At 43.2% G+C, this 27854-nt stretch overlaps 1 protein-coding gene across 1 annotated transcript in view; it reads left to right on the plus strand.

Moving 5' to 3' along the window:
* The window catches only part of RYR3 (ryanodine receptor 3), a 524284-nt gene that overhangs the window by 375696 nt on the left and 120734 nt on the right, over positions 1-27854 (plus strand). The window contains exons 40-46 of the mRNA XM_053889214.1: positions 3005-3119; positions 4779-4908; positions 6025-6128; positions 9256-9391; positions 20038-20218; positions 21636-21744; positions 24219-24339. Coding sequence (XP_053745189.1) covers positions 3005-3119; positions 4779-4908; positions 6025-6128; positions 9256-9391; positions 20038-20218; positions 21636-21744; positions 24219-24339 — 896 coding nt within the window. The remainder of the gene's footprint in view (positions 1-3004; positions 3120-4778; positions 4909-6024; positions 6129-9255; positions 9392-20037; positions 20219-21635; positions 21745-24218; positions 24340-27854) is intronic.

Consider the following 27854-nt stretch of genomic DNA (forward strand, 5'->3'; position numbering starts at 1 on the left):
GCTCTGCAGGTGTTCTGGAATCAAACCGCATAAACACCCCCCCGTCCCCGCCCCCCACCGGCCATCCTGATCTCACTTCTCGTGGAAAACCATTCTCGGTGTCTCGTCCCCTTTGGTAACCTGAGAGATCTGACTGTGTGCCCCAGGTGAAGGGACATTGTCAGAAGCAGTGGGGAGGAGTCTTAGAGAAAGGCAGTTACTTCATTTGTGTCTGAAGAAAATCGCTCCAGGGTGGCAGTGAAAAAAAATTCAGCGGAAGGGAGAGCGTTCAAATCAACAAGAGAGAAAGGTTTTGAGCAGCTGGGCTTTTGACTGGAATTCTTCTGAGACTTCCCTCTGAGGTATTGCGGGTGGATCCCTCCCTTTGCTTGGGACTGACCCAGGGAGTCAGTTTTGTCAGTTGTATGAGACACCTTTCACCCTAACAGTAGCTCGTGGCTCTTAGAAGCTATGCTATCTAAAAGATAGCATTTTAGACATCAAAAAGATTTCCTTTAATTTAATTCAATGGCGTAGTTCCATTTTGGGGATGAGAAAACCAAAGCCCAAAAAAGTTACCTGACCAGCCCATGATGTTACTTGATTAAAATCAAGAACTCATTAGGGCACCTGGGTGGCTCAGTCGGTTGAGTGTCTGACTTCGGCCCAGGTCATGATTGCACTGTTGGTGAGTTCGAGCCCCAGGTCCAGCTCTGTGCTGACAGTTCAGAGCCTGGAGCCTGCTTCAGATGCTGGGTCTCCCTCTCTCTCTGCCCCTCCCCCCCTTCAAAAATAAACATTAAAAAAATTTCAGGGGGCGCCTGGGTGGCTCAGTCAGTTAAGTGTCCGACTTCAGCTCAGGTCGTGATCTCGCGGTCCGTGAGTTCGAGCCCCGCGTCGGGCTCTGTGCTGACAGCTCAGAACCTGGAGCCTGCTTCTGATTCTGTGTCTCCCTCTCTCTCTGACCCTCCCGCCATTCATGCTCTGTCTCTCTCTGTCTCAAAAATAAATAAATGTTAAAAAAAATTAAAAAAAATGTTTTTGAAATCAAGAACCTGATATTCCATTCCACCACCCTGGAGCCAGCAAACTAAAGGAACATCACTGAGGCCCAGAAGAGAGACTGAAGATCCCCGGGTTGGGGCATGGGTGGGATGCATGCATTCTTCAAATTCCTTTCCAAGGCTGAATCATGTAATAGAAACAAAGAGAATTTTATGGCAAAAGAAAACCATAGAATTAGCTTCTCCCCTGACTCTCGCAGTAGACATAGCAGCAAGTAAAACCTAGTGGTGTCTCCTCTCGACAGCTGCAACACTCAAGGGAAAGGGTACAGGCAGAGGGAAACCACCCCGTAAGGGATTACACAGCCACATCACAGGCTGCCTATGTATTTTGATTTGCCTGCAGCATTATTATGTGAATTTATAGTGACCAATTTAAACATAAATTTTTTTATATTTCATTGTTAATTTCATTTTTTTTTTTTTTTGAAGACTGCGGTCCAGAAATGTCATGGGTACCTAACGTACAATTACCTTTAAGAGAGGGGTACAGCCCTATCATTAAGAAAACTGAAGTCCGGTATCCCTTGGGTAAATTCCTAGCAGTGCTATTGCTGGGTCATAGGGTAGATCTATTTTTAATTTTTTGAGGAAACTCCACACTGTTTTTCAGAGCAGCTGCACCAGTTTGCATTCTCACCAACAGTGCAAGAGGGTTCCCATTTCTCCACATCCTCTCCAGCATCTATAGTCTCCTGATTTGTTCATTTTAGCCACTCTTGCTGGCTTGAGGTGATAGCTCAGTGTGGTTTTGATTTGTATTTTCCTGATGAGGAGTGATGTTGAGCATCTTTTCATGTGCCTGTTGGCCATCTGGATGTCTTCTTTAGGAAGTGTCTATTCATTTTTTCTGCCCATTTCTTCACTGGACTATTTGTTTTTCGGGTGTGGAGTTTGGTGAGCTCTTTATAGATTTTGGATACTAGCCCTTTGCCCGATATGTCATTTGCAAATATCTTTTCTCATTCCATTGGTTGCACTTTAGTTTTGTTGGTTGTTTCCTTTGCAGTGCAGAAGCTGGTTATCTTCATGAGGTCCCAATAGTTCATTTTTGCTTTTAATTCCCTTGCCTTTGGGGATGGGCATAGGGGCACTTGTACCCCCCAATGTTTATAGCAGCACTTTCAACAATACCCAAATTATGGAAAGAGCCTAAATGTCCATCAACTGATGAATGGATAAAGAAATTATGGTTTATAGACACAATGGAGTACTACATGGCAATGAGAAAGAATGAAATATGGCCTTTTGTAGCAACATGGATGGAACTGGAGAGTGTGATGCTAAGTGAAATAAGCCATACAGAGAAAGACAGATACCATATGTTTTCACTCTTATGTGGATCCTGAGAAACTTACCAGAACACCATGGGGGAGGGGAAGGAAAAAAAAAAAAGGTTAGAGAGGGAGGGAGCCAAACCCTAAGAGACTGTTAAAAACTGAGAACAAACTGAGGGTTGATGGGGGGTGGAAGGGAGAGGAGGGTGGGTGATGGGTATTGAGGAGGGCATCTATTGGGATGAGCACTGGGTGTTATATGGAAACCAACTTGACAATAAATTTCATATTTAAAAAAAAAACTGAAGTCCATAGAGACATAGATATAAGGACGAGAGGGGGGAAAAAAGACACTGAGCACATGGAGGAAGAGAAATCCAGTGATTCAGGCTCTCTGAAGCTATGACAAGCAAAAAGACAAAAGGACAACTGTGTAATGTCATTAGAAGGAAATGTTTCAAAATAAAGTACTTAATGGAAGTAAAAGAGTACAATATACTCCTATCAGCTAAAAAAAAAAAAAAAGGAATTCTACTTCTATTCCACCTGGCTGGTACCTTCTTACTACCTTTCAGCTTGCGTCACTCCACCCCCGGTGTGTTTGTGCATGTGTGTTTTCTCCTGCCTGCATTTTCATACCACTGATAGAAGCAAGTGCTGAAGCCTGTCCAATCTTTACCCTAGAGACATTATGAACAACAAGGTGTTCTACCAGCATCCCAACCTCATGCGAGTCCTTGGCATGCACGAGACAGTGATGGAGGTGATGGTGAACGTGTTGGGGACAGAGAAGTCTCAGGTAATGCTACCAGGAGAACTTAGGCCAGAACTTGACTTGGGCAGGTGCATGTGGTGACTTGTTCACATACAAATAGCTGGTGTCCATTGTCTCAGTTCCTCTTCCCAGGGAGAGGGAGGGATGTGCATAAAGCCAGGAAACAGCCAAGGGATGGGACAGAGCTGCTGAATGGAATCCAGCCAGTGTAGGCGCTCTGGCTCCTGAAGCTTAGAGCTTTCCCCGCTCATTCTACGAGGCTGCTCACCTGCTAAGTTTACTTCCCATACATACTCTGCAGCCCTGCTCCTTCCAACATGGAGTTCCTGTGGGTTCCACTTAGAAACCTGCTATGTTTTGTGCTGTGTCAGGAGAATGCTGTTCTAAAGGAGAACAAGATCTTAATAACAATCCTGGCAGTGTTCCCTCAGGGGTGCGTGTGTTTCCTCACTGTGCCAAGCTCCTGAGGATGTCGGCTCTCCTTCCCAGTCCCCCATAACAAGCCTGCTGTCAGGGGGAGCCCCCTGGACATTTATTCTAGCTTATGTGGGGTCGTCAGAGATAGGGTCCTAAGACAGTAGATGGGGGATGTTTTCAAATGTTGGAAATTCCAGAGGGCCAGGGTCCTAGGAATGAATGATTCCCAAAGCAGTTCCACCAGTATGGACAGTTGGGGGTATGAAGGAAGAACAAAAGCCAAACTCACATTCCTTCTCACTCACTTCCTTCTGGTCCCTTGGAAAAGCAGACTCTCCAGAAGAGCCCTGAGAAAATGCCTGCATGCCTCAGCAAGCAGGTAGCATATAGGTTTTGGGCCCTTACTTGTGAGAGCACCCCACCCCCATGATTCTAAAAGGGGAAATCAAGGGCTTTCTAGGATCCAGAGCTAGGTTAAACGTAGACACCATTTATTGAGCATTATTGGATCAAAACTAAGATGTGGCCAGGCTCTAGAGATGCTAATTACTTTGTTAAGGAGAGAAGCCAAGTACAATCAGCAGTAACATAAGATGGCATCTCAGTGCTAAATTGTATGAATCAGATTACAAGTGCTATGGGAGCCCGTAGGAGAGCAGTAGTCAAGGACAGAAGTAACTAGGGAAGAAAAAAGCAATTGGGGAAGGCTCACATTCGGAGAGGGAAATGCTTATCAGGCTCCCACAACTCTGGGGGGACCAGCCTTTACCCAGAGGACCCAGGTTTGATTTAATGCTGGGCATTATTTGTCAGGATCACTCATCTCCCTTTCTGGACCTTCTCATCATGATCGCTCCTCTCCCTTTCTGGAACTGCTCATCACAGTTCTGTCTGCTCCCTTCCCGGATGGAAACAATAGTGTGATGTAGGGTTGTGCAATTTCATGTGACATCGGAGGGTGTCTGGGTTTCTTGTTTGACCTCTTTTTCCTTTGAAAGGAAGATACTTCAGGAACTATAATTAGCTCTCAATATTTTTGGAAGCCTCCTCTCAGGTGTGTCCCCTCTCTGTCCCTCCTGTGAATAAGTCTTAGAAAAAACTAGAAGCAAGGACGAAATGCATTTTGCAAACTGTTCATAGCTTATACACCCGTATTGACAGGTGGGGGTCAGTGGATGGCCTACCGTAAGACTCTTCGAAGTCAGACTTCTCAGAAAGGACTCATGATAGATTCTTTTCCTTGACATTTCCTTTTTCTCCCTACAGATTGCCTTTCCAAAAATGGTTGCTAGCTGTTGCCGCTTCCTCTGCTACTTCTGTCGAATTAGCCGGCAAAATCAGAAGGCCATGTTTGAGCATCTGAGTTACCTGTTGGAGAACAGCAGTGTTGGCCTAGGTATGTCATGTTATCACTTCCACATTTGGGCTTGGAGGTGACACTCCTCCTGGCCACTTAGGAGGTAAAGCGAAAGAAGTGACATACCTGCTAAGGTATTTTTAAATAGAAGAAGGAAGCTGCCTGATCTAAAAATAAATGAAATAATGATACCATGCCTCTGCTGTCCAACCTAAGTAGAGATGTTGCTGCCACCCAGAACTGGTGACAGATTTGCGTTGGCATAGTCACACAGTTTTTCCCTTGTCTTCCTTGGGACCGGCGGCCCATGGCTCATGAAATGCTGCCTGAAATTATAGATATAGTCTGGGGACACCGCTCCCCCACCCCCAGCCCACTCCACTGACCAAGGAGGTGCTAATGAGACCAAGGTCAGAGACCCAACCCCTTCTTGGAGGGCTGGCTGAAGGCTGCATCCCTCTCTCCTAAGCTTTGAGGTGGACTGGCCAAGAGCAACTGTGGACAGTGTAAATCCATCACCACCACCACTAGAAAAGCAACACGGTGCATATGCCTTACTCACTGTCCTGGATGTAAACCAAATGAGTTTGTGAAAGACACAAAACCACTCATACATGCATGTGAAATCTGAAAGCTGGAGTTTCCAATTTATCAGATGCAACCTCGGACTCCCAACCTTTTATAAAAAAGTTTTTCTGAATTCTAGCATAATAACCAAAGGAAAATCAAAGACAACGTTGGTGACCTGATGTAACTGTATGAGCTAATGCTGTTTGAGGCTATTCTCAAACTCTGGTTGGTGGCTCTAGAAATGACCAACTCGTTTGAGATTAGTTGGTTAAGTGACATCACTACCGTTTGATTGATCACCACAGCAGAGCTCCAAGAAGTATCATGTTAGAAAAATACTTGAAAATACATGGTCCCTGCTAATTACATGCACTGATTTTCTGACTTAATCCATAGTCAAAATTAATAATGAGTATGGGGACCGGGATAACAAATTCTGTTCTTGGGCAGGCAGCCCCCTCAGAATGGTGATGGGAGTTTAATGTGCTTGCTGCCCTCTCCTGGCCATGAATGTGCACTGCACCCTCAGCTCAGCGCTGGACGGCCTCTGTCCCTTTTCTCTCTCCTTCTCTGTTCCTTCCTCAGCTTCCCCTTCGATGAGGGGATCTACCCCGCTGGATGTGGCAGCTTCCTCCGTGATGGACAACAACGAGTTAGCCCTGGGCTTAGAGGAACCAGACCTTGAGAAGGTAACTGGCCCTGGGGAGGCAATGTGCTTGCCCTCTCCTGCCTTATAGCACAGCCAGGACAAGGAAATGCAGACCAAAGGCTGGGTCTCCATCAGAACCTCTCAATGCTCCATGAAAATGTGGTAGAAAGTGAGTAACCAGCAGCAGTATGATAATTAGGAGCAGAGAATCTCCCATGGGCAGGGATAGTCAACTTCTTAGACATAGATATCTGGATATGTGTGCTGTCTGTATGTGGAGGCCCAGCCTCATTGGTCTCCATGGAACACTACCAGAGACCTAGATCCTAATAAAGTTCTATGTCATCGAATTTTTAAGTTCACACACTAAAGAAAGAAACATGACAGAAAACTGTATTATCCATATATGGACAAGGAACACCCACATGTCCTATCCTTGTACAAATGAGGCAAAACTGAGCTGCCCCACATTGGGATTGTGAAGTGTGCTCCCACTGGTGGTGATAACTGGAGGCTGATTCACCTACCATCTTTTCCCCATTCCATCTCAGGGCTATTTCCTTGACTGAGTGGCTGCCAAGATTTACAGTACGAAGACTGGTCTGGTGAGGGGGGAGGGGAACAAGTTAAAGGTCATCCGTTGAGTAGTGGGTCTGGAAGTGCATGGAAGAAGAGTTCCTAATCCTGACCAGGGGATCAGGAAGGTCACTCAGGAAAGTGACAAGCTGAGGTGGGAGTAGGAAGCCAGAAGCCTCACCATCGGGAAAAGCGTGTCAAGAATGTGTGAGGTTCAGTGAGGAAAGCATGGTATGCTTGGGAATCGGGAAGGTGGGTGTGACGGATCATGGGGTGTGTGGGGGGAGTGGTGAACAGTGAGGGGAGACAGGAATTGGGCTTGATGCTACCATAATGGTTACCATAGAAGTTCATACTCCTATAGGATCACTGTGGGCCAGGTCCCACTCTGAATTAACTCACATAACCCTTAGAACATGCCTTTTTGTTAGTGCCTCCAGTTATAGGAGAGAAAACTAAGGCCTAGTTGATGTGCTCAGTGTCATGGGGTTTGTAAGTGTCGGAGCCAGGAGCCACAGGGGTCTGGCTCCAGAGGCCGTGCTCTCAGCTGTCATATTACAGGACCTCTCTGTAGAGCCAAGAGCAACGGAAACCATCAGAGGGCTTTAAACAGGGAATGACACAACATGACTTGTATTTTAGAAAGCACATCTTGGTTTTAGCAAGAAGAACTGATGAGAACAGAGACAAGACACACCCCCTCCCATACACACCCGGACTCACGCTCTGCCACCCAGCAGTACGTTGTGTGATAGCTGTTCCACAAATGCCACGAATATTCCTAGTCTGCTTCTGGTGAGACAGACTTTAGTCAAACTCTGCTCTGCATACATTGCAACACCAGTCAAGAACTCCACGTTTGAGGTGGTGAGATGGTAACTGAACCCTGGATAAGAAAGTGGCTGATGGTTCTCTTAGACTAGGACAGTGCCACCTTACACTGATGGGGACTCATTGCCCATCCTCAGCTGTAGCTCAGCTTTGGAAATGACAGCACTTGACAAAGACCCTAAGTCTCCCCTGGAAGGTGGAAGATGGGCTAAGGAGAGCCCAGGAGGCTGGGAAAGGGAAGAAATGGGGACCTAGGGACATCTGTGAGGGGGAGGCTTCTTCAGGTGGTCCCGGTGGCTCAGCACAGGGCCACAGATTTTGTTGGGACCCGTGTCAGGAAATCACCCAAGTGTGGTTCCTAGGAGAGAGGGGAAAGGACAGGTAAATGCCACAGTTCTTCCTTGCCATTGATCACAACAGAAATTAGGTCCCTTAAGATTGAGCAACAGCCCCGCCACCAACACACGTCGTGCACGCGCGCACACAGACACGCAAGGGTGCTTATTTCAGCGGCCAGTGAAATGTCCTGCACCTGTAACCTTGAAGACACTGCCGAATTCTTGCCTTTATTGATGTTTTTCTCACATCTTAAAGGCCAAATCAAATCTAAGCTCCAAGCAGAATAGTATCCTTACTGGTTTAAGAAGGAAACGGTGTGATGATTGTTTCTTACTGAATTTTGACTTAGATCCATTGTTCTTACAAAACAACTTGGAGTATATGACCTCAGCAAATACATGATTCATTTGAAAAACACTGATTGACCATCTGCTATGTGCTGAGCCCTGGGAATCATAAAATGAAAAAGATACAAATTCCTGACTGAGGAGTTTACAGCCCAGTGGATTCTCCCCTTCTCCTTGTACACATAAAATAATAAAGGCTAAATTAGAATAGCAACTGCATTTCAAGCAAAGGTCTATTTGCTAGGCACTTTTTCTTGCCTGACATCTTCTAAAAAGTAGGCAAGTCATAAAACACTCTACAAGATCACAGCGCTGATATCCAGTGACCCAGGAAGTGAAGAGAACACTACCAATCCCAGGTCTTAACTGGCCACAGCCCCTCACTCACCACCCCAACCTTAACATTTGGCTTGTGACTTGAGACAACAGTTGTTAATGCATAACTTGAGTAGGGAGCCCCAATTAGTCAAGGGCCCACGCAGAGTCAACCAGTGACTCAATATTTTGATCTTGAAATACCATGGCCAAATGAACATGGCCCACCTGGACCCATTATCTCCCCAGAGACCCCCTAGTTAGGCCTATGTTTAAATAGTAGTCCCCTCTTGGGGCACCTGGGTGGCTCAGTGTGTTGAGTGTCCAGCTCTTGATCTTGGCTCAGGTCCCAGTTTGTGGGTTCAAGCCCCACGTCGGGTTCTGTGCCAGGAGCGTGGAGCCTGCTTGGGATTCTCTCTCTCCCTCTCTCTCTACCCCTCCCTCTCTCTCTCTCTCTCTCTCTCTCTCTCTCTCAAAATAAATACATAAAACTTTTTTTAAAATATGTCCGTTCCCTCTTGCCAGAACTGGAAAATCCAGGGAACTGAGCTCATGGCATATTCCTACATAACAGTGACAATCTGTCTTGGCTATTTGGAAACAATGAACTGGAAGTTCTGATTTCAAACTTAATTATTAAAAGTTTGGGGCTCTCTCTAGCTTCTAGGCAAACGAAAGCCCTTCTGTTCCCAGAATTCTGTAGGCCTCACAGCTGTCTCGTAAAAACTGAGACACTTACTTTTGTATTGTTGTTGGCAGGTGGTGACCTACTTGGCAGGCTGTGGCCTGCAGAGCTGCCCCATGCTTCTAGCCAAAGGGTACCCTGACGTCGGCTGGAACCCCATCGAAGGGGAGCGCTACCTGTCCTTCCTGAGGTTTGCCGTCTTTGTGAACAGTGAGTCCCAAAATTTTCATGCCTTTCAGACCTAGGATAGCATAAACTTGGGTACATACAAGGAAAGAGAGATCCTTTGCATTTCTTCCTACCTGTAAGTAGGATAGATTCTACAGGTGGTGGGGGACAGGACAATCTCAGGCCAGACAAGGACCAAGAGCAGCATCTGGTGGACAGTGTGTTGAGCTCTCGCACCAGATCCAGAAAGAAAATAAAGGCGAAGGCTAGAGCTTCTCACTGCTTTGTACCTCTTCTATCAGTAAAACAGGGGATTGTTAATAGCTTCATCTCACTTATTCACAAAGCTAACCTCAGGTGTGCCCTCAGATCCTCAGACTATTGGATGAATGGATGCATACATGCATAAAAATTAAAAATAACTGAGTAACTATAAAAGGTAGCTCAACTCCCAGGAGAAAAAATATTTCTGTGGCAACCCTAAATACTATTCTTCTCATACAAGTCACTTCCCACTTATAACGAATTCCAAGTGGACAAAACCTCTTTAGTTGCCCAAGTAAAATGTACTGAATCTTGTGTAAAATTTAAGTGGGCTACTTTCTTGAAAATGTGCCCTGTCTCCCAAGATTGTGTTCTAATACCAATTTGCGTATATTCACATCAGAATTGTGATCCTTCTCCCTTCTCCAAGTTTGGAGTTCCAGGCTAACAAATCCAGCTTGGCTATTTACACGATTGCAAAGAGGGATTACAGCTAATAAGCAATCACGCCAAGTGTTCTAGGTATAAGAGTTTATCTCGGAATATATTGACATAATGTGATCACTGATTTCCTGTGTGCTTTTCTCATCTCCCTTCATCCCCGCACTACTTCTTGTCTTCCTAGACTCCACTCTTAATATTTGAAGGATTTCCATTGTCCTGGTTTCTCCCCCTGGGTCTCATCCAGTCAGATGCTTGATCACCTGTCTTCTGCCACTCTCTGAGTGCTCTTTAGTGTCCCTAACTGTTCCTCACCATCATTGCTGAATTCTATTTTCTCTGAGGCCAGTGTCAGCGTGTCCTCTAATAATCTCTTCCACTTTCTATCCAAATCTATCTGATTCTGGACCACGTGTCCAGAAATAATTCAGAGGTACTATGGTAATAGGGACATTTTTTAAGTGTATTTTAAGGATTCATAAGTCTCCCTAAATTATCTCAGTAGACTATATGACACAAACCAAATCAAGGCAGGACTCGTTTATTCATCTTGGCCACCTTTTCAAGATCAAGAGCTTTATGAGTCATTTAGAGGGATTGTCTACATAGGTTATGAAGGTAAAGGAATCCACTGGCTATGCACCTATCTAGATTGCCCACATTCCAACACTGATGTATGCTAGTTTCATATGACCAGATTGGGACTGAATAGACTTGCAGATCTGTAGTTGAAACGGTGGGAGTAGACTGTCACAGGGGAAAGCATGAAAAACGGAGAGATGGAACATATGAGAAAGAAAAAGTTAGAATCTTATTGAAGCCTTAAAGAAGGAGCAAGAGTGCTTTAAAAACAGCTGAGTGTTATGGAAGACTTTGGGCCCGAGAATGGAGTGTCTGAGGAGCAAATATAGTGCACAACACTTACTGCTTTGTAAATTTAGGCACATTACTAAAACTTTCCTAGCCTCAGTTTTTTTATGTATGTTAAGTAGAGATAACCGTAGTATATACCTCACAGAGCTGTCTTAAGACTTAAATGAAATAATCTGTGGAAAACTTAGCACAGTGCCAGAAACATAGTAAGCCTGCAGTCATGTTAGTTGTCATTGTTGTTTATGATCCTTACAAGAGTATTAGGGCATTTGAAATGGAAAGACTTTCATAAATGGATTATTTGGGAGTCTCAAAGCCCTCTGTAAGTTTTTATGTCTAAAAGGTGATTAGAAAGGACTTCCCAGCCCTTTTGTGGCATCTACACAGCAGTGAAAGATAAAAGTGTTATAGGTGATCATGGTAGATGATAAGAGTGGTCATGATGGGTAATGGTGGGTGGTGACAGGTGGTGATGTTGGATGATGGTGAGGGGTAATATTGATGGGGGAGATGAGGGTTGAGTAGTGGTCATAGCAGGTTTTGGGGTGATTGAGGTGGGTGGTGGTTAGTGATGAGAAGTGCGGTGATGGTTGTGGGGGGTGATGAGTGATGGTGGGTGGTCACAGTGGGTGATGATGGGATGTGATGGTTGGGTGGTGGATTGCCATAGTGGGGGTAGGGGTTACTGTGGTGAGTGGTAGTGAGTGATGATAGAGTTAGTGAGGATGATGGTGGTGATGAGAGCAGCTGACATTTACTGAGCATTTACCATGTGCCAGGCACTGTTCAAAACGCTTTGGGATTGGGGGCACCTAGGTAGCTCAGTTGGTTAAGCGTCTGACTTCAGCTTAGGTCATGATCTCATGGTTCTGGAGTCTGAGCCCCACATTGGGCTGTCTGCTGTCAGCATAGAGCCTGCTTCCGATTCTCTGTCCCCCTCTCTCTCTGCCCTCCCACCCTTCCCCCATATTTGCATGCTTGCTCTCTGTTTCTCAAAATAAATAACTTTAAAAAATTGGGATGTGTTAACTTACATAATACAGAAATCCTAGGTATAGTTATCTTCCTCATTTTATAGAGAAAGACCCAGGTGCTTAGAAGGATTAAGTGCCTTGCCCAGAATCACACAGCTAGTAGGATGTAAAGCAGGGTTTGAAGTAGGATTTGAAATAGAACAATTTGGCCCAAGAGTCCAAACATTACTCAACTATTGTGCAGTATTGTCTTGGTAGTGTAGTCTAATGAATGAATAAGGAGAAACAGTGTTTTCTCCTTTGAGATGTTCAAAAATTGTGGCATTATTTAATTACTGTTTGGCACTAATGTTTTGTTTTTTTTTTTTAAATTAAGCCAAATCAAAAGCTCTTGCCATATCAAAATAATAGAATTGGAAAATTCTAGCATTATTTTCCTAGTCTCTCTTAATGTTTGATTTAAATCTTGTTAAACAAGATTTGTCTTTAAAAGAACTTCTTGAGGCTATAATTTTCTCCGTTTTTTTATTAGGTTGCTCAGAAGCCTTGAGTTGTGTTTTACTGTGGGAGTAATGAAGTTGAGAGGTTTATATTTACCCAGCAGTTGTAAACTTTATAACCAGTCTAGACACAGCTCTGTCTAGGTATCTGATTAATCCCTTCCTAATGTAGATTCCAAGAAGGAAGATGTCTTACCAATCCACAAGAAGAAGGGACAGTTATTTTGTGCTTTTTTTTTTGAGTCCTTGGAGTATTTTAGTGATATCTTCCCCAGGCTATAAACTTAGTTGTGAGGGACACACTATTCCTAGCTTTGCTGAATATTTCCCTAGGAAGATTTGTCATCAGTGGACATAACTTGGGGATCCATTATGTGACACGTGAAGCGTATGTGAGGGGCTATGAGATGTAATAAGAGACATGACCTAAAAGCCCTGACGTCATAAAGCAGGAAACAGAGCAAACCTAAGTGGAATTATCGGAAACGTACATGGAATAATTACTAAAAACCTTGTAATCAACCATACCTGCCTACAGAGTGACACATGGGTCTACTGACATGCCAAAAGTGACAGTGCATATTGGAATCTGGTAGAGTGAATCTACGAATACCTGGGGAAAAAGGCAAGTGTTGAACAACATCTTGGAGAAACAAATGGACATAGTATAACAGAGTAGTGTGGTGAGAGCATACTGATTGGCTTGAACTAGGAAACATTAATCTTTTATTATATATCAATTTTATCTCAAGCTGGAAAAAAATTTTAAAGTCAAAAGCACCAAGTAGCATGGTACCTTTGAAGGGCACAGTAGATAAAGATGCTTTAAAAAATCAGCCGGTTCATTTCCATCCATGTATTTATTAGAGTCAGAAAGGATGTAATAACCACTCTTAGGTGTGATTGGTACTAAACACGAGGGATGATTAGGATTAAAATGTGTTAGACATTGTTCTTATGCTCACATTTATAATACAGTTGGAGGGGCGCCTGGGTGGCTCAGTCGGTTAAGCGTCTGACTTCAGCTCAGGTCACGATCTCACGGTCCGTGAGTTCGAGCCCCGTGTCGGGCTCTGGGCTGATGGCTCAGAGCCTGGAGCCTGCTTCCGATTCTGTGTCTCCCTCTCTCTCTGACCCTCCCCCGTTCATGCTCTGTCTCTGTCTCAAAAATAAATAAACGTTAAAAAAAAAAATTAAAAAAAAAAATAATACAGTTGGAAAGAGTCAGCAAACTTTTGAAAAACTGACCAATAGTAAAAGATTTACATAACAGTTGAAGACGATTATAAACAACATCACAGTGTTCTACTCAGGAGACACTTCAGGCTGTTGTGGTGAGAGAAGATACAATATGGGTTACAAATGAGATATGGCTACTGGGGGTTGGGTACTTAACGTCTGAGTTATAGCTTCTATCCAATTACAAGACATGTAGAATCTCTTCTACCCCACCTTCCTCATTCTCGCAATGGACCTTCTTGAATCTCTGTGCCTCAGAAGAAAGAAACTGGTCATTGGGGTCAGGACAGGCTCATAGTGACAAAGACAAGGAAATGTGGCTCCATCTATAGAAACTCAAAGTGAAACTATAAACGCCCAGAGATAGATGGTCAAAACAGCACAAATAATAGAAAATAAATTACTCACATAAAGAAGCCAATGGCAAACAAATGCCCAGAGCACCAAAATGAGGAAATCTGACTGGGGTGAAAAGCTGTTTGGCCTTGTTATTTTCATGCTAAGTAAATTATTCAGCATTTCTCCCCCACTGCTGCTTGTGGGATCCCAGCAGTGGTGCTGGCTGAGCATTTTGGCATGAGCCCAAATGTCCTGAATCCATAGGTATATGGATTCTTTATCAATCATTTTCTTAATAACGATGGTAAATGAAGTTTGATACCTACATAATGTAGATTTTAACTGAAATAGTAAAACCAGGCTAAAGCTGCTTCATCAACATTATTCCCACAAAATGGCAGTATAATGATCCTACCCATCACAAATTGATTTTCATTAACTCAGTGAGAATGCTCATATTTAAAAGGTGGACTCTACCCTATTAGAACACACCTCAATTCTGACTCCAGGTTTCAGTCTTAGGCAAATTTTATTTAACATATTTCATGAAAAAGCCATGTGGATCCAAACTCTAGATGCATGGGCAACATTTTAGCATGATTCTAGCATTAAATACCAGTCTCTAAAATTTCTGGACTACTATACCAGTCCACCCTGCAAGGTTTTCATTCAGTCCCTTGGCTTTAAATTCCACATGTTTGCTCGTGATCCCCCCAATGTACATTCCCATCCTTTTTTCTCTTCCCTGAGCCCCGGACTTGTGTAACCTGCTGCCTACTTGATGTTTCTACTTGAAGGATGAATAGGCATTTCAAATTTTGAACATCTTAAGGATTAATTTGTATATCTACCCTAAACTTGTTCTCTTAGATTCCCCATCCCCCTAGCTAGCACTACTGACTTTGCAAAACTCTTAGGTGGCATCTTTATTTCAGACTTTTTCCTTATCCCCACATTCAATCCACTTAAAATTCTGTAGATTCAATGTCTAAAAGTTACCTGAAAGCCATCGACTGATTTTTCTCCATCTTCACTGGCCACATCCTACCTCAAGCTATCATTATCTTCCACCTGGACCACTTCAGCTGCATAGAAACTGATTTCCCGGTTTCTACTCTTAGAAAGGCATTAATTGGCCTCTGTTGCACTATCTGCAAGATATTTGAGAAGCTCTGCTGCAGGTATATAGACCAGGTAGAGTTCCTCTGTTCCACTTATCTCATTCCAGGGTCTAGGCTTGACCATCTTCTACAATACTTGTCCACTGGTCCTGGATCAGTGACTAGCAAGTAATGTGGGCTTACTGAATGGTTGAATTAATGACCAAATGGGCAAACAGTTCCTCATTTGCTCTCTGGCTGCCATAGTAGTTTATTGACCTATCCCTAGGTCCTCCCTCCACAGATTAGAAAGCCCTAAGGAGGAGATCGTATATCTTAAACACTTGCAATGACTTGGTTCATGCAAATTGCCGACAACCGTATTAAAGTTGGCACTTACAATTAAAAGGTATTGGGTCTTGCTCATCGCCCCTACCTTGTGATACTATAAGTTAAGACACTCTAGATGCATTCATGCTAGGCCTCCAGTGTTCGTTCTTCCTACAGTATGACTTGATGAAGGATATGTTCTTTTTCTTAAGACTAATTGAAATCTGAAGAAATGAACAACCCAGGTGCTTGTAAACAAAGGCTGACAGTTGATCTAGTAATATAGTAATGGATAGTGACTGTCAAACTTTCCATCCAGTCATTTCAAGTCTCTGCCTTGAGTCTCAATGGAGTCTGTTCATTTATTCAAAAATATTTTTGAATGCCTATTATGTGTCAGATGTTAACAAGATGCTTGAGCATACAGGGTTAGATAATGCAGACATAAGGCTCTGTTCTTATTACATAGACAATCTGGTGACAAAAACAGACACAAACTAATACAAACAATTTATTAATTATACTTGTGTTCAATGATTACAGGAAGAGAGCAGGGTGTTTGAGAAGACCAGGTCCTCTAGGGCTTCCAAGGATGAATGGGAGCTACCTAGGTCAAGGGTTTATGTTAGGGTAATGAGAAGGAAGAAGGCATTCCAGGCAAAGGAATTTGAAACAAGGACTGTAGTTAGAATATTGAGAGTAAGAAAATCTATGGACTGTAGGTAAAATCATTGCAATAATACTAATCATCCCTGTGGTGAGAATGACTGCTTCAGGGTCAGATAGGGGGAGAATCACAGCCATTTCCATCTGACTTCTCAGGAATGTTGAAAAGAAGGTAGCAATGTAAAGATAGCATTGAGAGCCTTTGAAGAAAGGCACTGAGAACATTCACACAGTTATTAAGCTCATTATTCATTTTGGACCTCAAGTAAAAACGTTGTTTAAGCCCCTGGGCAAAACTAGTTTACCTCAGATCTCTTGCTCCCTGAAAAAAATGCCCTCAAGGTCAGTATTCAGCTTCCCCACAGTGGATTTGTTTGACAGTCTGGTTTGCTGAGCTACAGGTAATTAGGAATAGAATGTTCTCTCTCCTAATTATGCCATCTCCTCTACCTTCTGAAGCCATTGGAAATTCTCTTCCTTGGTCCTCTCTCCAATTAGCAACAATGGTTGCTTACAGTTCCTTCCTCTTGCAGGTTGCTCTCTGCATCCCCCACAGACGTCTAAGATTTAGTAATCAAGAGATGGCTTCCTGGGTCAGTTGTAGCAGCTCACTCAATTAGCTTAGATTTGAAGCCCTGAGATTCAGATAAAATAAGGTTAATTTGGTGAATGAATTTCAATAGCAAGCTCAATATAGAACCCATGGTCTTAGTTTTTCACATTTTCTTGCACATGGTGGTCCATGTTCCATCTAAGTCCATGATGCTGATCGCTGTGGCAAGAAGAGCTAGGTTGATTTCAGCATGCTGGTAAAGATCATGGCTGATCCACAAGTGTTTCCACCCTGAGAACTGAAAGAATCAGAGTATGATATTTAAATAAGTTTGAATAACAGGATGGGAGGTTTTTGGCCATTTTTGACACTTAAAATTTTACAGTTTTAGCTTCGTTATTCTTACAATGAAAAATGTGACAACTGGGAGTGTGGATATAAGTGACACCTGGTAAATTATAGAGGCCAACAACATTTGAAAGTAGTGAGCTGTGAGTTGTATCTATAACTAAGATTATTTGCTCTCAAATATGTTGATTTTCCTGGTGCTTTTCTTTAAGTGTCCCTCCTATATCCTGTATTAAACTGTATCAAATATAAATGCTAGGTTTGACTCATAGTTGACTCATAGGAAAACATGGCCTTAGGACTTGGCATCATTGTTGTATCTTCCACAGGTTGCTCAACGTTGTTGAACATCTCCTTGGTTTCTCTCCTTCAATGATTCTTTCCACCATACCATTACTGTGATTATTGTGCCCTTTTGCCATCTCCTAAGAATTTTCTTCACATGGATTCTGTTTTAATAAGATCAAATTCTTTTTTATATATTAGATGGAACTTGGAGGAAAGCCTCTTTTTTAAAATATAATTTGTTAAATTGGTTTCCATACAACACCCAGTGCTCATCACCCACTCCCCCCCCCCCCCCCACGTCTACCCTTAGTTTGTTCTCAGTCCTTAAGAGTCTCTTATGGTTTCCCTCCCTCCCTCTCTGTAACTTTTGTTTTTTCCCCTTCCCCTCTCCCATGGTCTTCAGTTAGGTTTCTCAAGATCCACATATGAGTGAAAACATATGATATCTGTGTTTCTCTGCCTGGCTTATTTCACTTAGCATAATACCCTCCAGTTCCATCCACATTGCTGCAAATGGTCAGATTTCATTCTTTCTCACTGCCAAGTAGTATTCCATTGTAAATATAAACCACATCTTTATCCATTCGTCAGTTGATGGACATTTAGTCCCTTTCCATAATCTGGCTAGAGGAAAGCCTCTTTATAAGAATTTTAGTCTTGTGAAGGATTGAGCTATAAAACAGTAAATGCATGCCAGCGGACTATTTAAATTCAGTGTAATGGAAACTTTTCTGAATCCAGTTACACAGTTCTAAAACTTACATGGTGTATATTTATAATCTTGAATTTTACTTGTACTTTAGACAGTTGGATGAGAAGAGGATGTCAGCAGGCTGAGCTCTAGGCCAGGACCACAGCTGGGTTGTACTGTATGCTCTCTGGAGCCATGAGTCAAATCAAGTGTGTTCAGGTGTGAGTTCACGTGAGAGCTGAGTACAAGCTAATCTGAAGCCCTGGGACAGCAAGCTCAGCCCCTTTGATTCTCTGGACATGAGGGAGAAATTTCTGTATGAGGTTACACTAATAGATTGACTCCAAAAAACTAGAAGTTGCATGAGTATCTCAACAGGGACGTGAGACCCAAGGAGATTGTGCACCATGCATACTTGCACACTGATTTGCTAAAAAGCTGGAATGAAAGCCAGGGCTTCTGAGTTCCCATTCTAATGCTCTGCTCTGCTTACAACACGCCTCTAAGTTGATTCTTAAAAGTTTTCATTAAACAGAACTCCTGTGATAGTTTTAAAATATGTCTCTAAATTCTTCAGTGCATCTCCCTCCGAAAGATGGATGTTTCTCCCTTTGAGTGAGAGCTGGACTCAGTGAGTCACTTCCAATGAATAGGATATGGCAGAAGTGACAGTATGTGATAAGGTTGTAAAAGGCATTGCGGCTTCTGCCTTACTCTCTCCAATCATTTCCTCTGTGGGAAGCCAGCTGGCATGTGGTGAGAACACTCAAGCAGCCCCACAGAGAGGTCACATGGTGAGGAGCTGAGGCCTCCTGCCAACAGCTCTGTGTGTGTGTGTGTGTGTGTGTGTGTGTGTGTGTGTGTGTGCGCGCGCGCGCGCGCGCACAGAAGCCAGTACTCCATGCCCAGTCAAGCCTTCGCGGGACTGCAGTGCTGGCTGACATTTTGGTAGCATCCTCATGGGAGATCCCATGCCAGGACCACTTAGCTCAATCATTCCCAAACTCCTGATCTACAGAAACTTTGTGGTAGCAAATAGTTATTGACTTAGCCTGCTAGGATTTGAAGTACTTTGATGCGAGAATAAATAATTAACACAGCAGTGTATCAAGAGACAACCTCTGTTCTAGAACTCAGTCCTCCGAGAATATCTGATGATCTCATGGAAAAATTTTTCGTCAGCCTTCATCCAATACACAACATCAAAAAAGTCTTTGCTCGGAGCCTTAGCCCAAAGAGAATTTCTCAACACAAATTAAGATTTCATCTGAGACCGGAAGTGTGTTTCATGAAGCTGTTGGAACAAGCTGCAAAAACCGCTTTTGGTACCAAGTATTCTCTCTGAGGGGCGCTGGCTGGACCCCTCCCTTAAGTTTTCCACTTCCCCTGCTTAATCACTGCCTCAGGAAATTAACCCTGTCTCAGTGGTCCATGTTCTTCCAAAGAGAAATGCCAGCAGAATACAGTTCTTCAACCTGCAGCTTCCCACAGAGGTACTTAGGAACAACCAAGGCCGTTTTATCAAGTTGGATAAAGCTGGATAAATAATTTCAGAAAGGTCTGTTGTCCATCCACACAGACTTGGTTGTTCTGAAGTACGTGTTAATAGTCCGTGAGAATACAGTTCATGGGCTACCATGTTATTTCCCTGGATGTTAATTGAAGTATGTCAGCTTAAGTTAACATTTTACCTCTTCTGGAGGAAGGAAGGAGATACGTTTTAGCAGCTTCTCATGGAGGTAGTAAACATGTCAGGTTCTTTGTCCTCTAAGTCAGTTGTGACTGAATCAGTAATCTGTGGAAGACTTGCTTTCTGAGGATCAAAATAGTAGCGAAAGAATCACAGTACAAAAATCCCAAACTTAAAACTCAGATTCTGTTCTATGATGGTTAATCTTAATGCTTCAGAAAACAGATTTTGACCGAATTTATCAAAGCTCCTCTTTCTCTCCATCAGTATTACCTCCTAATTTTAAGAATAAGTGACACACTCAATCCAATACTGTTCTTCTCACCTCATCAGTTAGAAATAATTGGGGGTGTCCCTTCCAATGAAAAGGAAATAATGCCCCTTTTCCTTAGGTGAAAGTGTGGAAGAAAATGCTAGCGTCGTGGTCAAGCTGCTCATCAGACGCCCAGAGTGCTTCGGCCCAGCCTTGCGAGGTGAAGGAGGAAACGGTCTATTGGCAGCCATGCAGGGTGCCATTAAGATCTCTGAGAACCCAGCTCTCGACCTCCCCTCTCAGGGATATAAGAGAGAAGTGTAAGTGAATGGAATTGCCTTCTGGGCCTGATACAATTGGTGAGCTCCCAAATATTGTCAGTAAATGGATTATTAAGGAAGTGTCCATAGCTTCTCCCTAGTGGGGAAAGCACAGGTTCTTTACAGTTGTAGTTAAAACCTTTTAAATCACTTTGTCAAGCACACTGCCATCTTGACTCTCCCAAGTAAGGCTAGTGATCAGGGTCACCTTCCCCCCACCCCTTGCATGTCTCCTCTTCCATTCTCTCTCTTACACCAACTGGCAGATCGAGCCATCTAAAAGCTCTTTCAGCCCCCACTGTGCCTCCCTTATGGCATCACTACAGGAGGAAGCTGCAGAGACGAAGGGCTGGACCGGCCAAGGTTACGGCCACTGTCTCCCTCCAGCCCATTCCCTTTAGTGCTTAAACCTCAGTGCCTCATCCCTTACCTCACTTTTGCAGAGAGGTAGTACTCTCCGCTTTCCCTCCCAAAAGTGTTTTGATTTGATTCCTCAGGTAAAAAAAGAGAGCTGCACGGGGCCCCGGCATGACTCAGTCAGTTAAGTGTCCGACTCTTGGTGTCGACTCAGGTCATAATCTCATAGTTCATGAATTCGAGCCCCGCATCAGGCTCTGTGCTGACAGCAGGAAACCTGTTTGGGATTCTCTCTTCCTCTCTCTCTGTCCCTCCCCCCACTTCACTCTCTCAAAATAAATACATAAATTTTTAAAAAAGAGAGAGAAAAAGAGAGCTGTAGAATGTGAAAAATCACAGCATCAATAATCCCAGTATTTAAGGGTTCAGGATGTAGTTGGTGGGTTGGTGGACTGTCTTGTCCTTGTGTATTGACCAGTTCCCTTTCCTTTATTATAGCCTCTATATTAGACCCCAGAATCTAGAGAGTGGGTATAACCCCATAGGGGTACCTGTCTAGGCAGTTGGGGTTCATTTGCTTATTATTTGTTCTGGTAGGTGATCTGGTAGAATTAGAAAAAACCCAAAACATCAGCTGCTCCACCTTCCTCGTGTAGCATGAGAAGAAACAGAGGCCAGGGTCATACAGCTTGTTACCAACAGAGCCAGGGCATGGACTTACTCCAATATGCTTTCCACGCACGTTCAGGGTGGAAAATGGAATGAAGAGTTGGTGGGAACTTTGGGAAATCCTGCTCCACTCCACGGGTCTGCAGGATCAGCTCATGTCAGTACTTAGGCCTTGAAGTTCAGAGGACCTAGGAATTCTGTGGACAAACATTTGGGTCCTTTGAGCTTACTGAGTAAAACCACGTTGTTGGGAGGGAGGGTGTCCAAGGGAAAGGATATGTGATCCTTAGGATGAGCAGAGGGTTTCATTGTCCTGCAGTTCATGTCCAATAACATGGCCACACCTGCCAGGCTTCCTCACACCTTCCCCATGTTGGTTCTCTTTCCGCAGCACGGAGGACGGTGAATATGAAGAAGAGATCGTGCACATGGGCAATGCAATTATGTCTTTCTATTCAGCCCTTATAGATCTCCTGGGCCGCTGTGCTCCTGAAATGCATGTGAGTTCCCACTGGGCAACTTTGAGGGGCTTGAGCAAAAGAGCACTGGAGATTTCCTGAACGTAATTTCTTCTTCAGTCTCTGGCATTTCTCTCAGTTCCTTTTAGCTACTAGAGTAGTTTCCACCTCTCATAGCTGATGCCGCAGCCTTCTAAGGAATGATTCCTGAGCAAGTCCCTGTGTTGTGTGATTTCTCTGTGGCGCTAGTTGGGCACATCCTCCACATATTCCGTCTTAGAAGCCCCCCCCAAAATTATGTTTCCATTCCATCAATTTGTCCAGAATGTGACCAACTTGATTCTTGACTGTGGCCACTGGTGCACTCCACATGGAAAATCCTCTTTTCCCAATGCCCCATGGTGTTAGGCACCAGGAAGGCAGTCTCTTTCCCTGGCTCATGTGTGATTATTTCCCAGAGGTAAACTTTGCAGGCAAAAGGAAAAAAAAAAAAATAGATGCTTCTATTGTTATGGGATGACTTCTCATGCTTCCAGTTCTGTCCTAAAAAGTTATGTTCCTCCTCTTCCCTTTTCACCTCTGCTCAGGGATGAGCGAGAGTGACCTTATTTCACATAAGGCCTCACATGATTAGGAAAGGAGGAAATAATTCCATTTTCTATTAAAATAGAAAAGTTTAAAAAGTTTTTCATTAAAAAATGTACTTGGTCATTTCTTAAAAGAACTGTTTGATTTGCTCATTCAAGCCTCCGGTGCCTGCCTGCCTCTTCCTGCACTGCTCACCGCATTTGGGTTAAGCCAGGGTATCTCTCAAACGTGGTTTGCAATGCAAATTGGGTTAATATAAACAGTGGTATCTAGTGTTGATGAGACTGTGTATTTGGTCATTGACAGGTTAACAATAGATATGTTGTATTTTTTTTTTAATTCTTACAAAAGACAGAACTCATTAAAATAGTGGCTTTCAAACTTTTTGACCAAAAAAAAAAAATTGTTTTAGCCATAGTAAGAAATTTAATTTACCTTGCAACCCACCATATATATGTATATATGCATATATACATATATATATGCATATATACATATATATGTGTGTATATATATATATATATATATATATATATTCCAGAAACTAAATTTACCATTCCTACAGACACTGCACGCTAACATTTTCTTTTCTATACTAATCTACTTCATGCTTTTTAATGCAGGTCACAACCCCCTAATGTGATTTCACAGCCCACTAATTGGTCACAACCTATAGGTTAGGACACTGCACTAAAGTATCCAGTCTTCTCTTTCTTCCAGTATGTCATGGGCCTGCCTAAAACACAGTCTAGCCCATTTGCAAATCCATCTACAAGTGGGTAGGGAAACTATCCCAATGTGGAAGAATCCAGGTTAAAAGTACTGTGCATAGAAGAAAATCTAAATCTTGCTAAGGGAGCCTGATCAGAATTCTTAACTGAGGATTCCGGTTCCTACTGTGATAAATCAGCCTCATCCACATAAGCCCATCTTTCCATTTTTGTGCCTTTCAACAACTGAAGCTTTAAAGGGAGGAAGGGAAAAACTAGCATGTTCTACAGTCTTGGGGCAGGATGAGGCAGGTGTCAGTTCCCTCATCACTGGCCATCACTTGAGAAAGCAAGTTACACATTTGGCTTATTCTCACGAAGACGGCATTGTGGGACAGGTAAGCCATCAGAGCTGCTCCATCCGGGAAGGAGTTCCTTCCTTCCTTACTGCCCCTCTGGCTTGACAGTTGACACATAACCCTTCTCAGCACCCTTCCCTCAGGCTCCTACTCTATAAGTGGTGGTTGGAGGGGAGGAGCCATCATCACCCATGCAGATTCCATCCTGAGCTCGTAACAGTTCAGTTTGCAGCTGAGAGCCTGTTCTCAGAAGCTTACCCACTGTCCTCATGTTCTGGATATGCACCTGTACACACTGGTTGGCTCATTCATGATCGTATGGATCAGGTTATCCATCTCGGGATACCTCTGCTTAGACACTCACATTCTCTAGGACATTCTCTATCAATACCTCTTGCCCACCCCCAGCCCCAGCATTAATCAAACTTTTAGGAAGGTGAAATTCATAAGTAACTTCTATATTTTAGCTGAATTCTAAAGTCTGGAATTGTGGCCACAATGTCAACACTTCTGTCATGGCCACTGAGAATTCCGTGTATTGCAGTCACACTGAAAATCCCCAGCAGCCTGCACATTTACTGCAGAGACTTGATCCCATAACTGCATAACCACTGTAATCACAGCAAAGGAATCGAGTGACCTCCTTGTTCAGAGTTATTCCCTCAGTAGCACCTCCTCGAGAAAATCAAAAGAGAAAGCTCCCTTCTTTCCCCATGGCCATAAGTATCTATGGCAATTAGAGAAATACAGGAGTGTACCGACCCCTTAAGGAGAACTATTTCACTGCCAGAGGTTTGGAGGTGGGGTGGTGAGGGGTGTGGGAACTTCCTTTATGTCATTCTCCAACCCTGCATTGCAGCTTATCCAGACAGGAAAAGGGGAAGCCATCCGGATCAGGTCAATCCTGCGCTCCCTGGTCCCCACTGAGGACCTGGTTGGGATCATCAGCATCCCCTTGAAGCTGCCTTCCCTGAACAAAGGTAAGAGAAGCAGCTGAAGGCTGAGTTCTGCCAGTCTCCCAGGGGGCCACTCGCTCAGGGGCTGGACTGTGTACTGGTAGGTAGCCTGTCTTTCCAGGCTCCTACTCATGGGACAGGCAGCACTGGGAAAGGTTGCTCTTTTTCTGGCAATGAGGAATTCTCTCCTCCTGGCTCCAGCTAGCTGCTGTCTCCTCTGGTCTGCTGTCGGAGACTCCTGTACCCTTTTCCCCATGGGGAGGGCCAGTCTAGACCTCACAGTCCTCTGAGTGCTCTAACCCTCTGGAAGGAAGCTGATGGAATGGAACCAATGAAAGCTCTCACCTCAGCCTTCTTTCTCCTTTGCCTCAGTGTCCCCGGATTGTGCAGCCAGGTGGGCAGCAGACGGCTAGGGCCTGACTTAGGCTCCCTTCCACCACAGCCCCGTGAACCTCATGTCCATGGACATAAAGAGGTTTTCACCCAGTGCTACTTGCCAGATGACCTTTGGCATCGATCAATGTTAGCTTTGCAAAACCTATACTTTCCCAAAAGGATTCAATTTCTCCATGTCACTGCACTTGCCATCCAGGCAGTTTCCTCCTGGCAGTTGGAGGAATTGAAAAGATAACATGACTCTGACTATTACAGTGTTTCCCAAACTGGTGTTACACAGAACATTTTTGTAGAAAACATTAATTGCTGTATGTGTTAAGAAGTTTGGAGTAATATAAGTTTGGGAAATGCCTTGGGATATATCACATTTTTTCCAGCATAATTGAGCTACAATATATAATATTATGTAAGTTTAAAGTATACAGTGTGATTTTGTGTGTGTGTGTATTTTGCAGGTGTTCACCACAATAAGTTTAGTTAACACATCCTTGACCTTACATAATTACCTTTTTTGTTGTTCTATTGAGAGTATTAAAGCTCTACTCTCACAGCAACTTTCAAGGATATAATACAGTATTGTTAACTTAGTCACCATGCTATATATACCATTAGATCCCTGACTTACTCATCTTATAACTGAAAGTTTGTGCTCTTGGACCAGCATCTGCTCATTTACCCTCCCTCCCCTATGACCTGGTAATTATCATTCTACTCCATGTTTCTATAATTTGAGTGTTTTTAGATTATACATATAAGTGAGACCATACAATACTTGTCTTTCTCTGACTTATTTCACTTAACATAATGTCCTCAAGGTCCATTCATGTTACTGCCAATGGCAAGATTTCCTTCTTTCTTATAGCTGACTAATATTCCTGTGTGTGTGTGTGTGTGCGCGCATTTTCTTTATCCATTCATCCATCAACAGACACTTAGACTGTTGCCATGTCTTGGCTCTGATGAATAATGCCACAATGAACATACAGATGCAGATATCTCTTTGAGATGATGATTTTGTTTCCTTGGGGAGTATACCCAGAAGGGGGATTGCTGGGTCATATGATAGTTCGATTTTTAATTATTTTGAGGCATGTTCATACTGTTTGCCATGGCACCTGCACCAGTTTACATTCCTACCAACAGTGCACCCGAGTTTCCTTTACTCCATATCCTTGCCAGTATTTGCTATCCCCTGTCTTTTTGAAAATAGCAATTCTAATAGGTATGAGGTGATAGCTCATTGTGGTTTTGATTTGCATTTCCCTGATGATGAGTAATGTTGAGCACCTTCTTGAGCGCCTGTTGGTCATTTTCATGTCTTTAGAAAAATGTCTTTTCAAGCCCTTTGCCCATTTTTTTAAAGTGTGTTTGTTTAGAGAGAGACAGAGACAGTGCAAGAGGAGAGGGGCAGAGAAAGAGGGAGAAAGAAACCCAAGCAGGCTCTGTGCTGCCAGAGCAGAGTCCAACATGGGGCTCAAACTCATGAAACTGAGATCATGACCTAAGCCGAAACCAAGAGTCTGATGCTCAACCGGCTGAACCACCCAGGCACCCCTCAAGTCCTTTGCCCATTTTTAATTGGGTTTAGGGTCTTTTTCTTGTGAATTCTCTGAGTTCCTTATGTCTTTTGGATTTTAACTCCCTGTTGGATGGTTTGCAAGTATTTTCTCCTATTGTGTAGGTTGCTATTTCGCTTCATTGTTGGTTTTCTTTGCTGTGCAGGAGTTTTTTCTTTTAGGTAGTCCCACCTATTAATTCTTGGTTTTGTTGCCTGTGCTGCTAGTGTCATATACAAAAAAAAATATTTCCAAGACTGAAGTCAAGGAGTTTACCTTTTATGTTTTCTTCTAGGAGTTTTACAGTTTCAGGTCTTCCATTTCCTTAGTCCATTTTGAGGTAATTTTTGTGAGTGGTGTAACTATGGGTCCAGTTTCATTCTTTTGAGTATGAATATGTAGTTTCCCCCACCATTTTTTGAAGAGACTGTCCTTTCCCCATTGAATATTTTTGGCTTCTTTGTCAAATATTAGTTGACCATATATGCATAGGTTTATTTCTGCCTCTCAACTGTATTCCATTGGTCTGTGTGTCTGGAATTTATCCATTTTTTCTGGGTTGTCCAATTTGTTGGTGCATAATTAAGCATAATAGTCTCTTGTGATTTTTTTATATTTGTGTGGTATCCATTATAACATCTCTTTTGTTTATAATTTTCTTTATTTCAGCCCTCTTGGTAATTCTAGCTAAATCTTTATCAACTTTATCTTTTCAAAAGTCAGGTATTAGTTTTGTTGATCATTTTAGTGTCTTTTCCATTCCTTATTTATTTCTGTTCTTTTTTTTTTTTTCCTTCCTTATGTATGGGAGTATTCTGGATCTAACTATATATTTATCCATATTACCAGTGTGTTTTATATTTTCATGTTATTGTTTAGTATCCTTTTATTTAAGCTTGAAGAACTCCTTTCAGGGGTACCTGGGTTGCTCAGTCAGTTAAGTGTCTGACTTTTAATTTTGGTTCAGGTCATGATCTCATGGTTTGTGGGATAAAGTCCCACATCAGGCTATGTGCTGACAGTATGGAGTCTCCTTGGGACTCTCTCTTTCTCCCTCTCTCTCTGCCCCTCCCCTTATTGTACTCCCTCTCCCTTTAAATAAGTAAATAAATAAATAAATGGGGGGGGAAAAAGAACTCCTTTCTGCATTTCTTTTTTTTTTATTTATTGTTTTTTAACACTTATTTATTTCTGAGAGATCGCAAGCAAGGGTGGGGCAGAAAGAGAAGGAGACAAAGAATCTGAAGCAGGCTCCAGTCTCTGAGCAAGCTGGCGGCACAGAGCCTGATGTGGGGCTCAGGACCATGAACTGTGAAATCATGACCTGAGCCAAAGTCAGATGCTCAACCGACTGAGCCACCCAGGCGCCACTCTGTCAGCATTTCTTGTAAGGCAGGTCTAGTGGTGATGAATTTCCCCAGCTTTTGTTTGTTTGGGAAGGTATTTCTCTCACCTCCACTTATGAAAGACAACTTCACTAGGTAAAGTATTCTTGGTTGGCGTTTTTTTCATTTAGCGCTTCGCATGTATCATCCCATCTCTCCTAGCTTGTTGCAGAGTTTTTCTGCTGAGAAACATACCGATAGC

Source organism: Panthera pardus, unplaced genomic scaffold, assembly GCF_024362965.1.
Source record: "Panthera pardus isolate Hobbes unplaced genomic scaffold, ASM2436296v1 HiC_scaffold_24, whole genome shotgun sequence".
Classification (NCBI taxonomy): Eukaryota; Metazoa; Chordata; class Mammalia; order Carnivora; family Felidae; genus Panthera; species Panthera pardus.